General features: G+C 44.0%; 1 protein-coding gene across 1 annotated transcript in view; it reads left to right on the top strand.

Moving 5' to 3' along the window:
* LOC148213506 (cytochrome P450 2J2-like) overlaps positions 1 to 13,722 on the top strand; it is a 95,018-nt gene that overhangs the window by 74,355 nt on the left and 6,941 nt on the right. Inside the window, exons 2-6 of the mRNA XM_088132313.1 lie at positions 6,565 to 6,714; positions 8,050 to 8,210; positions 9,763 to 9,939; positions 11,311 to 11,452; positions 13,296 to 13,483. Coding sequence (XP_087988439.1) covers positions 6,565 to 6,714; positions 8,050 to 8,210; positions 9,763 to 9,939; positions 11,311 to 11,452; positions 13,296 to 13,483 — 818 coding nt within the window. The remainder of the gene's footprint in view (positions 1 to 6,564; positions 6,715 to 8,049; positions 8,211 to 9,762; positions 9,940 to 11,310; positions 11,453 to 13,295; positions 13,484 to 13,722) is intronic.

The raw sequence follows: 13,722 nt of genomic DNA, 5'->3' as shown, positions 1-13,722 counted from the left end.
ATGCCTACCTCCTTATCTTTCTTTGGCTTTCTTTGTAACTTCTTTGAAATTTGGTGTCTCTGCCTGCCCCGTACAAATCTAATTTATAGCTTACTTGTTCAGTCAGGCATCTGGCCAATTGCTTCTAAAGGAAATGGGGTGGGGGAATGGTGTGCTCTCTTGGAAGGCAATCAGGCATTCAACAAAGAGATAAGGTGGGGGAAAGAAACGCTGTGCTCTTTACAAAGCAAGTTAATCCTTTGTAAATAAGATAGAGTGCACTGTCACATGCATTCCCACACATTATGAGAGAGTGTAAAATTGTATAACAAAACAATGCCCTTCATTTCCTCCCTTTGCTTTTGAACATAAGATGCTTCTTATGTATGTGATTTTACTTATACGTTTTCGGAAGAAAGCGAAGGATCATAAGTTTGGCAGATGTTTGTGCTTGATTTCTGTGGGCTGTAACTTCAGTTAAACCATTGGTTCTCAACGGGGGTGGTACTGCCCCCCGGGGTGGCGGTGGGAGTATGCTGAGGGGCAGTGAACTTGTTTTGGGTGGTAGGGGGGCGGTGGGCATGTTTTGGGTGGTAGAGGGGCGATGAGCATGTTTTGGCATTCAAACTTAATTTTAAAACACCCCCAAAATTTATTAAATCGATTATCTGGTTTACACCATTTGTACCAGCAATAAAACGAACTTACGCGACGGCTGCCCTCACGCACTTCTAAGAACGGTGAGACGAATTTGTATTCTAGGTAGGCTGACCTTGAAGAACTCGACATGACGATTCTTCTCCGATCCCAACCAGCACAGCGCATGCATCAGCTGTCTTCCTGCACGATTAATCGCAGTGCGTGCGTTGAGCGTCCTTTCAATATGAATGTTTGATTTGACCCGTGTTTCTTGAGTTGCTTTTCATTCGCTTCATTTCTGTTTTTTCCCCTCAGTTTCGATTTACTTTCATTGTTTATTTGGCCAGTCGGCTAGGTAAGTGCGCTTATTAGTTCTTTATCGTGGTCGTGAATTATTAATTTTGAGAAATAGTTGAGAAATAGCCTTCCCTTCCTTCTACCTTGTCGAGCGAGGATTCTGTGCTGTGACTGATCTAATTACAAAAAAGAGAAGTCGACTCCAAATCGTGGAAAGAGGGGACTTGCGCCTTCATCTCTCTAACAATATTGAACTGAACATTCAGAAAATGGCTCTGAACCATCAAGCACAACCGTCCCACTGACATAATCAAGCATGTTTCATTGATATTACTCTTTTAGCGTATTTTTTTGCTGTTTTTTTTTAATTATCTAATTAAGAATAAAGAATTTTTAAACATTAAAAAAGCATTTGCAAAAATAAATAAATAAATAAAATTAAAAATTAAAAAAAATTAAAAACAAGCATCAAAAAAATAAATAAATGTATTTACAGCATTTTGAAATAAATGTATTTACATAAAACAGCATTTAAGCATTTTTTTTTTGCATTAGTCATTTTAATTTTAATAAAAGGAATGCAATTACCTTCCAGGGCAAAAGTATCGAGTTAAATCGAACAAATTTGGTTTGTAAGTCTACTGAAAAAAATTACTTAAAATTTTTGCCTTTTATAATTCAGTAACTCCCCCCCCCCCATACCCTAAATTACAGGATTTTCACAAAGGGTGGCGTTGAAAAATTTTCTGCTCCTTAGGGGGGCGGCAGCTTCAAAAAGGTTGAGAATCACTGAGTTAAACCATCATTCATGGAAACAACAACATTTCCTTTCCTTTCCTTTCCTTTCCTTTCCTTTCCTTTCCTTTCCTTTCCTTTCCTTTCCTTTCCTTTCCTTTTTACACACACACATATACACACTCTATGGCAGTTAGCAGTCCACAGCCATTGCTCATCACACATCCTGTTGCCCGCACCTGCTCGCTCACTCGCTCTCTTGCCCTTTACATCCATCAATCTTTTCCTGTGATCTTTCACTAAACCTCCAGTGAAAATCTCAGTTTACAAAATATGAGGAGTCTTCCCATTGTCCCTCTTGGGACCTTTGGGGAATAGGGAAAACAATTTTGTCCCTTCTTGCTCTTTAAGAGCCAAGGGGGGAGATCGAATTGGCCGCAGGCAGGTTTATCCAGACACCAGTTCTCTCTCACTTTTCCTTGCACAATAGTTATTCTGGATCGTTTGGTTAAATACACATTTTTGATCTGTTTTGTAAGTGCATACATAGCTTTCATCATCGTGAGGGTATGATTACAAACCACTGAAATCACCATAGAACAAACATTCACATCAATTCTTCCCACTTCCACTCGTTTCTTAAGTTCATGAGGATCATGTTGCTGAACACATATTGGTGGTTTTATCCAACATTTCTACTCCAAGAGCAACAGCCCCATCTATGTGGGGGCCCTGTTTCAGTCCCATTCCCAATATCATCCTCTTAAGTGTATCAAAATAAGCTTGAGCAATTCCACTCTGGGGTCTTTTCCCAGTGAAAACCAACTTAGTCCTGATTTTGTACCACCATTCTGCTGGGACAGGAAGGGCTTAGTGAACCCCTGGGGCTATAGGTAAACATACCCAACAATCTCTTGCTATTTTGGGGTTGCCTTCCTGCAGCAGAGTTTGGGACAAAATCACAGCATGCATTATGTGTCTTATTAAGCCATAAACGGGACACAAACTCCTCTTTATCTTTTCTACGTATTACCTTATAAGTCAGTGCAGATGGAGTGGTTTCCAAACTCCATACCTTTGGATATAAGCATCAATATTGTCAACCAAAAGGAACACCTCAATTATCAATAGCTTATGATCAAATTTTCAAACAAACACTCTTTGATTTGTCCCTGGGCATCCAGGGCATTAAAACATCTTCCCTCCAATAAATAGTAATTCTCTTCCCCAAAAGACATGGGGAAACCAACAACAAAGGAAAAGTATTTCAGAACAAACAATCAACGCAATAAAAACAATATCAGTTTCACAACTTAGTTTGTGGCAAAGCCAGCACGTCTAGGGGTTATGTGGCTGGTAGAATCTATGATGCCAAATCTTGTTCTTGAATTAGGTCGCTACTGGTGGACCTAATCAATCTTTGAAAAGATCTGTTGGAGAAGCTAGAGAGTGCTGCAATTTTAATTTGAGTCTATTGACCGAGGAAACTCGCCAAATGTCTGGGGGTTCCTTCACCTGCTCGATCCTGGATCCGTGCACCCAAGCTTTGATGCCCTCGATTTTTACAGCAGTTGGCATGCTCAGTAGGACTTGCTTCAGCTTGGACCACTTCAGATCAGTGCAGGATGGGAACAGCTTCTTCACTCTGACCCACTGGCCTGGCTGGGCAATGGGTGGTACGTCAGGAACAATTGGCAAGGCATTTTGGACCTGCAGGGAAATATAGAACGTGTGCCAGCTTCACCTGTCCATGCAGTTTGCACTTCATGGGGTACAAACAGTCTCCCATAAAGCATTTCGAAGGGGGACAGCAATAGTGGCCCTCTGAGCATAGCCCTGATACGTGTTAAAGCAAGGGGCAGTATTTTTGGGCCACAGCAACTGAGTCGCTTTGCAAGCTGAGCTTTTAAAGTATGATCTTCAGCCCCCTTTCATGTCTTCAGCCCTGGCTGAAACCTGAGGCTTGTAATTAGAATGTGAATACCAAGGAATGTCCAGGAATTTACTAACTTGCTGAATGACTTCAAAGGTGAAGTGCCGGCTGTTATCTGATTTAACCTTTTAGGGACCAAAAATCTTGGAATGATGTACTCCACTAGGGCCCTAACCACTTTTCCTGCACATTGGAAGCAGGGAAGGCTTCAGGCCATCCGGAGAACAAATCCACAAAGACCAAAAGATGATTTTTGGGTCCCTTTTTGGGAAGTTCAGTAAAGTCCACTTGCCAGGCTTCTCCTGGGTATTGAGCAGTACGGAGGTGGCCTGGAGGGGTAGGTTTACCACTCTTTGGGGTATTTCCATGGCAAACAGTGCATTGAGCTACAGCTGATTGGCAAAGGTGCCTCAGCTTCTTGTTGCTGTATCTTTGAGAAAGCCACTTAAGAAGAGGTTTGGGGCCACAGTGGGCCATGACATGACTTCTTTTGATAACCATCCTCTGCTACCAGTGGGCGATCAGGCTTTACAGGAATGAGGGGCAAAAGTTGGTGAGTTTCTGCAGGCATGGCATCATCCCCACGAGCAGCTTGTTTTGCCCAATAATCAGCAGCATGATTGCCATGGGAGATTTCACCTCGATCAGTCTGGTGGCCTCTGCAATAAACTATTGCTAATTGGGTAGATCAAGAAGAGATTTCATTTTCACGGCTTTTCCATTCCACATATTCTCGGGCCTTCCAAAAAGCAGCACGTGTGTGAGCAGCTGTCAGTAAAAATGTTGGCAAGATAGCAAGCTTCTATGAGGGCTAACAGTTCAGCTGCTTGGGCTGACCAGTGGGAGGGCAATTTACATAGTCAAATAGGTCCATCAGTGGTGACCACACCCAAACCTGTCTGGCGGACCCCATTTTCAACAAAAGAAGAACCATCAGTTCAAAACTGACATTCTGCCAAGTTAAAGGGTTCACTTGGAGGTCAGGCCGAATTCCAACAATAGTCTCTAAAACCTGATGGCAGTCATGGGGGCCTTCTGATGGGCCAGCCCCCTCTGATGGTCAAGGCAGGAGGGTGGCTGGGTTGAGCGTGTTGTCGGGGCTAGGAATGCACAAGGTCACACTTCTGTGAGAACCAAAAGTGGTGCCTAGATTGAAGGGGGGACAAGGGGGGTAAAAGTAGAGGGAAAATGACGCAGGCTTTAGTTTTAGCAATGCTTTCCTTAGAGCTACATGTATCCTCCAATAAATGAAATCTTTTCTGAATCTGCTTTGGATTTCAAGAGATTTGTCCATATTGGGGCTTGAACATTGTAGACCTGACAATCACCTTCCAAGAGGTGTAAAGTTCTTTTTACTTCTGCCATTCACCATCCAGTGCAGTACTGGGTAAAAGGTTATGACCACTACAGGAATGTTTTGCTAGCATCTAGTAGCTGTCTTGGCTACGCAGCCCAGATCTGGGAGCCCTAATATTACCTAACACTTGTCATCAGGGATCGATAGGATTTTGTTTTAACTTCCCCTGTAGCTCTACGAATTGTTTCCATGGCTAATGAAACATCTCCCCGGGCCTCATCAGAAGATAGTAGCATCCATGGAGACAGGTATGTTACTTGTGAGTGAAGCAACCGGCGGTAGACTGGGACCTGGCCACGGCCAGGGGAACCTGGAAGGTTGTAGGACACTGAGGGAGCCGCCGCTCGAATCGACGGACCCAACAAGGACGACCCAGCTGGAGGCGAAAGGCGGAGCCCAACCCCCAAGGGAAAAGCAGGGAAAGGGAGCCGAGCCGGAGCTGAGGCGGCGCTGTGCGGAGGCGAGCGAGGGAGACCCCTGGTTGGTAAACAACAAGGACTCCCTGAAGAAACAAGGGACCTGCTGGGAGCACAAGGGGAGGCTCTACGTTCCAGAAGCTTGCCGGGTGGATGTGCTCCGGAGAGGGCACACCGAGGACACTACGGGACACTGTGGGTTTGTTAGGACTTTCCACCTCCTGCGTGAACAGTTCTGATGGCCGTCTCTCCGGAGGGATACGAGGGAGTACCTGGCCAGCTGCTCGACGTGCGCAGCGGCGAAGGAAGGGAAGGAGGGGAAGGAGAACCTTCGGGGACCCGTCCTATAAGTGACTCGGCCATGGTAAGGCCAAAACCCCAAGTCAAGGAAAGGCACACCGTTATGGCAGGTGGGGGGCAGCACCCTAGTAGCCCAATTAAGAGGGGGACTTGTCTTCAGGGGGGCGGTATGTCAGGTTCGGTCAGCACGGGGCTTCAGGGAAGCTCGCAGCCAGCGAACTCCACCGGCGGTAGCTAGCGAGGAAAAGAGGAACTGAAAGCGCCGCTAATTAATGGGCTACCTGCGCCCAGCCAAACAGGAAAACCGCAGAGGAAGCTTTAACTATACACTGATAACGGCGCGAGCCAACAATGAACGGGGCCGCAGGCAGCGAAACAAGATCGCTGCGCAGCACAGAACCCTCGGGCTTGCACGTAACGGGGAGGGACCAACCCAAGCCGGAGGGGACTGCCAATCAAGGACAATGGACCCTGACCGAACCTGCCATCATGAACAATCAAGAGGGATTATTGGGGGGCCGATAATCCGCAGCGGTAACGCGATCGCGGGGCAGGAAAAAGCGCGGGAAGGGGGGAATATAACGAGTGATGCAATTGTACCAAGCCAGTCCTGGCTTTGCTTGTGACTGCGACGTTACGCATGAGTAAACCTCTTTTGTGAACCACACGTGTCACGGGAGTTTCTCTGTTGAACGGGGCAAACCTCACATTCTGTATGTACAGGGAAGAGTGGAAAAGGTGTGTGAGTGGAGCTGGGAAAGAGTGCAAGGGAAGCTAAGAATAACTGGGTTGCAAGAAGCTTCAGAGAGCCATCTAGCTGCCTCTGACACTGCAATTGTTATCTGTTCAACTTGTAAGTCATGCTTATGGAGCTCCTTTAAAGTGTGAATCTCACATTGACTCCTCAGGGATTGCATTGGCAAACGGTCACACCTGGAAACAGCAGAGACGTTTTGCCTTAGGTGCTCTACGCAAGCTGGGACTGGGGAAGAAAGACTTGCAGCACAGAATTGAAGAGGAGGCCCATCAGCTGGTGGAGATCTTTGCGCGCACAAAAGGTAGGAGAAGTTAGACAATGATGATTGCATCGAGATTGGGAGAAAGTTCCACAATTCAGTTTTTTTGTTTCCCCCTCCCTCCCTGCCTCCCATTTCCGCATCACTTGTCTCCATATCAACTCTAGGCAGCTCACAACTTGAAACAAAATCACAAATATACAATCAGACTAAAAACATGAAGCATGAATCTGGCCCACACCAACAAAATGTGTCTTAGACGCCCAGCAAGGGGCTCCAACCAACTTAGCCCAGGGCCTGGGAGAAGGTCTTTAAGGCCCTCTGGGACACCAACAGGTTGGGGCCACCCAAATTTCGGGGGAGCCTCATTCCAAAAGGCAGGTGCCACGACAGAGAAGGCACATTTCCAGGGTCCCGATGGATGGTACAACTTAATTGAAGGAACCCAGAGCATGCCAACCCTGCTGGATAGAATTGTTTGGCAGACAGACCCAGGTGATAAGCACCCTCAGCTAACCAAACCCTATGCAATGTCGGGCTTTATAGGTCACATCCAGCACCTTGAATCATACTTGGAAGCAAATGGATAGTGCAGCTTGCAAAACAGAAGTATCACATTGGCATACCAAGACATGTCCATGACTGTCTGTGCTGTTGAATTCTGGACCAGCTGAAGCTTCTGCGTGGTGTGCAAGGGCAGCCCCATATAGAGCACATTGCACTCATCAAGCTGTGAGGTGACTAGGGTCTGGGTGACCTTCAGAAGGGCCCCCTGATCTAAGAAAAGGCACAAGCAGGGCACCAGATGAAGCTTTGCAAAGACCTTCCAGGCAACAGCTTCTACCTGTTCCGTGAGCAACAGCTGGGAGTCTGGGAAGAGCCCCCGATTATGCACCATTCTTGCATAGGGAAGTGCTACCCCATCCAAGGTAAAGATGGAATATCTCCAGGTCTAGGTGGCCCTATCTTCCACAGCCACTCAAACTTGATATGATTGAGTCAGTTCCTCCCCATCCAAACCTGCAGAGCTCCCAGACACTAGGACAGAACCTCACCTGGCTGGTACTGTGGTACCAAACCCCAACCTGGTGAAGGGCCTCACCCAGCGGCTTCATGTAGATGTTGTATAGGATGGGAGAGAGTTGAGCCCTGTGGCACCGCAAAGAGGAGGGGCCTAGGGAGCAACCTATTCCCCCAAACCAACACTGACTGAAACCAAACCTGAAGGAAGGAAGAGAACCACCATGAAACCGTGAAACTATTCCCATCCCTCAACAATTAAATGATATTTCTAACCATCTCCCTAACGTCTTCATGAGGTTCTGCTGCTCCAAACTGGAACACTATTAAGATGGCTGTGAATAATTTGATTTACAGGGCAGCCAATTGATCCTTTACTATCCATCAGTAATTCAGCCTGTAATGTGATTTGCCTTTTGAGTTTTGGACACTGGTTTTCCCATGAAGACACAAAGTTCCAGACGGCAATAGAAGACATTAATAATTATGCGAAATTCGGAGGCTCCGCTTTCTTGTTGGTGAGTGATCGTTTTCTTATTCAGTGTCACAGGACTCTCCAAGCCTCTTATTAGCACTCTGAAGACCACCATACTAGAGTGGCTGATAAATGTAGACAAGTAGACCAAAGTTTTAATTTACCCAGACACTTGGGCTAATTCTGATTTTAAAGTCGATACTATGGTCTGTTCTTTGGAGGAACAAAGTGTCCAATGTTAGCTTCACATTGCTTTCCAGAGTTAAATTGTTCCTGCTTGATTATTTTATGACCTGTTCTTCAGAGGCCTCTCCTCATTTGCCACTAAAAATTTGTCACAGGGCTACAATGGAAAGATGGTTTGGAAAACAACTCTCTTTAGATTTGGAGCCACCATAGGAAATTCTCTGTTTTGTGATTAGGCAAGTTTGGTGGAAGGTTAAGGTATTGGACTAGGCCCAAGGAGAGCAGGTTGAAGTTCACCTTCTGATACAGAACTTCATTGGAGGATTTGAGATCAGCCTCTTTTTCAGCTAATTTATCTGAGAGGTTGGTTGTTGTGGGGAAAAGTGGGAGGAGGGACTGCTAGATATGCCAACGTAAACTCCTGGAGGAAAGGCAGCCTAGAAATCTAAGAAAGAAATAAACAATTCTAACGATGGCGAGACACAGAGCAGAGTTTCAGAAGGGGGAAAGCAGTTCTGAAGATATTTTGGTCAAAGTGGGAACTGAGGGCCTTTGAAGGTCCACACCTAGTTTTGAACAGAATCTAGAAAATAGTTAACCAGTACAACTGACATCAGCATATCCTAAATTCTGTGGAGCCCCAATGCAACTGCAGTTCTGGACCAGTTAAAGGACCTGGGTGGCCCTTAAAGTCTACATCCAAATCGCAGGAGTTAGACTATTAGGGCTTGGATGTAACTACAACATGAGTCAGTGTGATGCTTCTTTCAAAGAGTTCATTGTCAGAATCTGCAGCAATCAAAATATATATCAACTAGAGGACTGTTTTATTAGTATAGTAAATGCCATTTGTATACTTTGATTTTAGGGAATGTTTTCTTAGCTTGCTTTGATTCTGCCATTCTCATTGGTGAGTGGGGGAGTGAAAGAAGACAGAGCCGGAGGAAGATTGAAGGCCAGGGAGAAGACGTGTTATCGGGGCTAGGAATGCACAAGGTCACACCTCTGTGAGAACCAAAAGTGGTGCCTAGATTGAAGGGGGGACAAGGGGGGTAAAAGTAGAGGGAAAATGACGCGGGCTTTAGTTTTAGCAATGCTTTCCTTAGAGCTACATGTATCCTCCAATAAATGAAATCTTTTCTGAATCTGCTTTGGATTTCAAGAGATTTGTCCATATTGGGGCTTGAACATTGTAGACCTGACATTCACCTTCCAAGAGGTGTAAAGTTCTTGTTACTTCTGCCATTCACCATCCAGTGCAGTACTGGGTAAAAGGTTATGACCACTACAGGAATGTTTTGCTAGCATCTAGTAGCTGTCTTGGCTACGCAGCCCAGATCTGGGAGCCCTAATATTACCTAACACTTGTCATCAGGGATCGATAGGATTTTGTTTTAACTTCCCTGTAGCTCTACGAATTGTTTCCATGGCTAATGAAACATCTCCCCGGGCCTCATCAGAAGATAGTAGCATCCATGGAGACAGGTATGTTACTTGTAAAGGAAGAGATGGAGAAACACAAGCAAGATTTGGCCCTGCGTGAGCCCCAGGATTTCCTAGATCTCTACCTTCTCCAGATAGAGAAGGTAAGGATCCCTTGGGGAATTCTACTCGTGCCTGCTGGGCTCTGCAGGCATGCCAAGAGGATTTTCCGAGCCTTCAAGAACAATTCACAGGACTGCTTTGTTCTTTGCCCATACAGGTTATTTATTCATACACAAACAATAGTGTATAAATCTCTTTATTTCAGTGTTAATACTATCACTGGAACTCTGCTATCCATTCTCATATCAAGAAATCCTGATGGGATTAATATTCTCATATCAACCAAGTGAACAGTTTGAGTGGTGGTTTAATACTTCTTCTTTTAAATTTTTTTAAAAAGTACATCAGTTAAAATCTTGGGGAAAATTAAAACAGTGGAACGAGCAGATGAGGTGCTCTAAGAATGTGCAAAACCTGTGGAATTCAAAATACTTCAAGCTTGAAATGGGTTAGACTGGCTTCACTGAATGTGTTCTGTCACTGTTCCTAACTGGAAGTGTTCTGGATTTGAAACTTTTCAAATTCAAAAACACTGGCACACCTCTCCTTGATCCCAATACCAACAAGAGCATCATAGGTGGATGGACGGATGGACGGATGGATAATCTGTTTAGAAATCCCTATTAAAGGTGATCAATGGAACTTACTTTGGTCTCATGGCTTCTTGTAAATTAATTCAAAATTAAGAACCAAGTATTCAAAAACACCCTGAACCAGCTGTTTGATGTCATCACACGAGGGTAGCACAATGATCAGATAATCTTCAGTGTGACCTGTACATGATAAACAGGGATGCACATTCTGTTCTGAGAATGGAACATTACAGAGAACTGCAGAACATTCTGTTTCTTCTCCAGCCGTGCCAACCTGGTGGTTCCAGATGGTTCAGTGATTTCTTTGATCTGGAAGCAATTCATGGCATTCCATGTGGGTTTCACTGCTGAAACGATCCTGTGTCATTTCGAATCCCATGAGCTACTTCCAGTGTATAGGGTTCGCTTCTGGGAAATTAGCTTTTATTGTGGATCACAACAGCTCAATCAACATGATCCAGAGACAAAGTGGAAAGTTCCAGATTTTTCTGGAATGATCTATTCCTGAAAAAATAGATTTTGCATATACCTAATTCTAATTAAGACCAGTTAATTAGAAACCAGTTCGGTGTAGTGGTTCAGGCATCAGGCTAGAAACCAGGGAATGTGAGTTCCAGTCCCACCTTAGGCACAAAGCCAGCTGGGTGACTTTGGGCCAGTCACTCTGTCTCAGCCATAGGAAGCAGGCAATGGGAAACCACTTCTGAAATCTTGCCAAGAAGACTGCGGGGACTTGTCCAGGCAATCAGCAGGAGTCAAGACTGATTCAAAAGCACCAAAATAATGAATAATTCTAACTGCAATCTCCCCCTTTGTTAGAAACAGAGTGAGCCCAGCTCTACCTTTGATCATGAAAACATGGCTCATTGCATTTTGGAATTCTTTGTTGCTGGGACAGACACAGCAGGAGGTTCTCTGTATTGGGCTTTGTTCCTCATGGTGACGTATCCAGATATCCAAGGTAAGAGCAAGAGTAGTTCTGGCTCATCTAGGAAATAAGACTGAATAAATGATCACAGAGGCAAATGTCCCTCATGCCCAGCCTCATCCTGAAGGACGCACCATCATATCTGCCAAGGAAATCCTCAATTCCAGGAGATAGCCCCATTTTTCTGAAGATCTTCATGAGATAATGGGAGGGGGGATCTCTATGCTTCTTGTTTTCTCAGTACCATTTACGAAAGTCATGCATGGTGACAGTGATCCATCTGATCTTGGATCACATCTACCGTTTCCATGAATAGGCCTTTTGTCATCCGGCCACCAGCCTTGACCCATTGAACAGGGGCATGTGGAGAAGGTATCAGGTGAACATGTCAGGGTCCTGGCAAGTAGATATGGGAAAGTCTGCGCAAAGGGCTTATCTCCTGAGAATTATCATAGCACGTTGTTTTAATTATGTCTAAATATTTAGATATAATGAAACTTTTTGTTTTTTCTTTTCTTTTTCTATTTCCTTTTCACTTACTCATCACTTTTCTTTATTTTTTTCCCTTCCTTTCCAAAATTCATATTGCTTTTATCTCATTAAAAATATTTCATAAAAATTATATATATTGTATGGCACCTTTTATTTCCCAAGTTTCAGTAAAGCCAAATAAGAAGACTTGAGATGAGGCTTTTTAATTAACAGAAGTTTTATTGGCCAAGGAACCTTCTGGATGGCTCAGTCAACACCGTGGCAGGAGTGTTGCCCAGAACCACACCTTGCAAAGCAAGCAACAAAGATTTTATAGGCATATTCAGATGTATTCAGATAGTACATCCCCTCATATCCATACAAGGGAATTTTGGGATGACCCAGGGAGGAGTAAAGGTGGGCCCTAAAGAGGTGAAAACTAAGTTTAACTTTTTTCTTCTGGTTACCAAGGAAATAGCCCATGTTGATCCTTATCTCTTCTTTGTTCCTCTTCTTCTGTTACCAAAGAAATGGCTACCTCCTTATCTTTCTCTGGCTTTCTTTGCAACTTCTTTGGAATTTGGTGTCTCTGCCTGCCCGGTACGAATCTAATTTATAGCTTACTTGTTCAGTCAGGCATCTGGCCAATTGCTTCTAAAGGAAATGGGGTGGGGGAATGGTGTGCTCTCTTGGAAGGCAATCAGGCATTCAACAAAGAGATAAGGTGGGGGAAAGAAACGCTGTGCTCTTTACAAAGCAAGTTAATCCTTTGTAAATAAGATAGAGTGCACTGTCACATGCATGCCCACACATTATGAGAGAGTGTAAAATTGTGTATCAAAACAATGCCCTTCAATATATATAAAGAAATGTAATAAAAATGAGAGATGACACATTATGTTACTACATGCTCCAATTTTAATGAAAAAATCAATGATTGAATTAACTCCAGATAAGAATTTACTTAACATATGGTTCTTTTTATTAATTTGTGGTGGTTGTATTCAGTTCACTTAACTATGTAATAGTTAAATGCATGAAGTACAATAAGATAATGTATTAAATATTATCACCTTTTGGGTTTGCATTTTACTGTTTTAACAATGAAGTATTTTTAATGCACAAAGGCTTTAAATATGGGTTTAGAGATGGGAGATATGAAATCAGATGTTAAGCCCTAAAGAAAATATTCCATGCCATTTTATCACACGTATTGCCCCAAAAATGACAGTGGGTTCTTGGATCCATTTCGTAGTAAATGGGACCTCACCAGATGGATCTCACCTTGTAGTAGCATTATGCAGCTGGAAAGGATTGTAGAGATCATCACCTCTAACACCCTCTGCAATAGGGTGGTTTATTTGAGCTGAAATGCAGCAATGTCGTTTTCTACCATTTCACCCAGATAAAGTCTACAACGAGATGGAGACTGTTTTGGGTTCCTCTGACTCAATCTGCTATGAAGATCGGGGGAAATTGCCTTACACCCATGCTGTGGTTCACGAAATTCTACGTTCAAGATATGTCTTATTGTTTGGGGTTCCCAGGCAAACAGCGAAAAATGTAAACACATGTGGTTTCTCTATTCCAAAGGTAAGAGAGTGGGGGATGGCTTAATTCCTGAGAGACGAGCATCAGAGGGTGCCACTTTATGCCATAAATCCTTAGAAGAACATCTCGTGTTAGGAAAGTCTTAGAGGCACAGATGCCCTTTCACACTAGAGAAATCGAAGGAACAAGGACCTTTACAGTTCATGTATATGCTTACAATCAGTCGCACATACATTCTCTCTTGGGTTTGTTGGAAGAAAGGTTTATCTTACCAGGTCCGT

This window comes from Python bivittatus, unplaced genomic scaffold, assembly GCF_059951505.1.
Source record: "Python bivittatus isolate LINGU-HERP-01145 unplaced genomic scaffold, Pbiv_v1 ctg000980_np1212, whole genome shotgun sequence".
In the NCBI taxonomy this organism is placed as follows: Eukaryota; Metazoa; Chordata; class Lepidosauria; order Squamata; family Pythonidae; genus Python; species Python bivittatus.
This window is presented reverse-complemented; position numbering and strand designations above follow the sequence as displayed.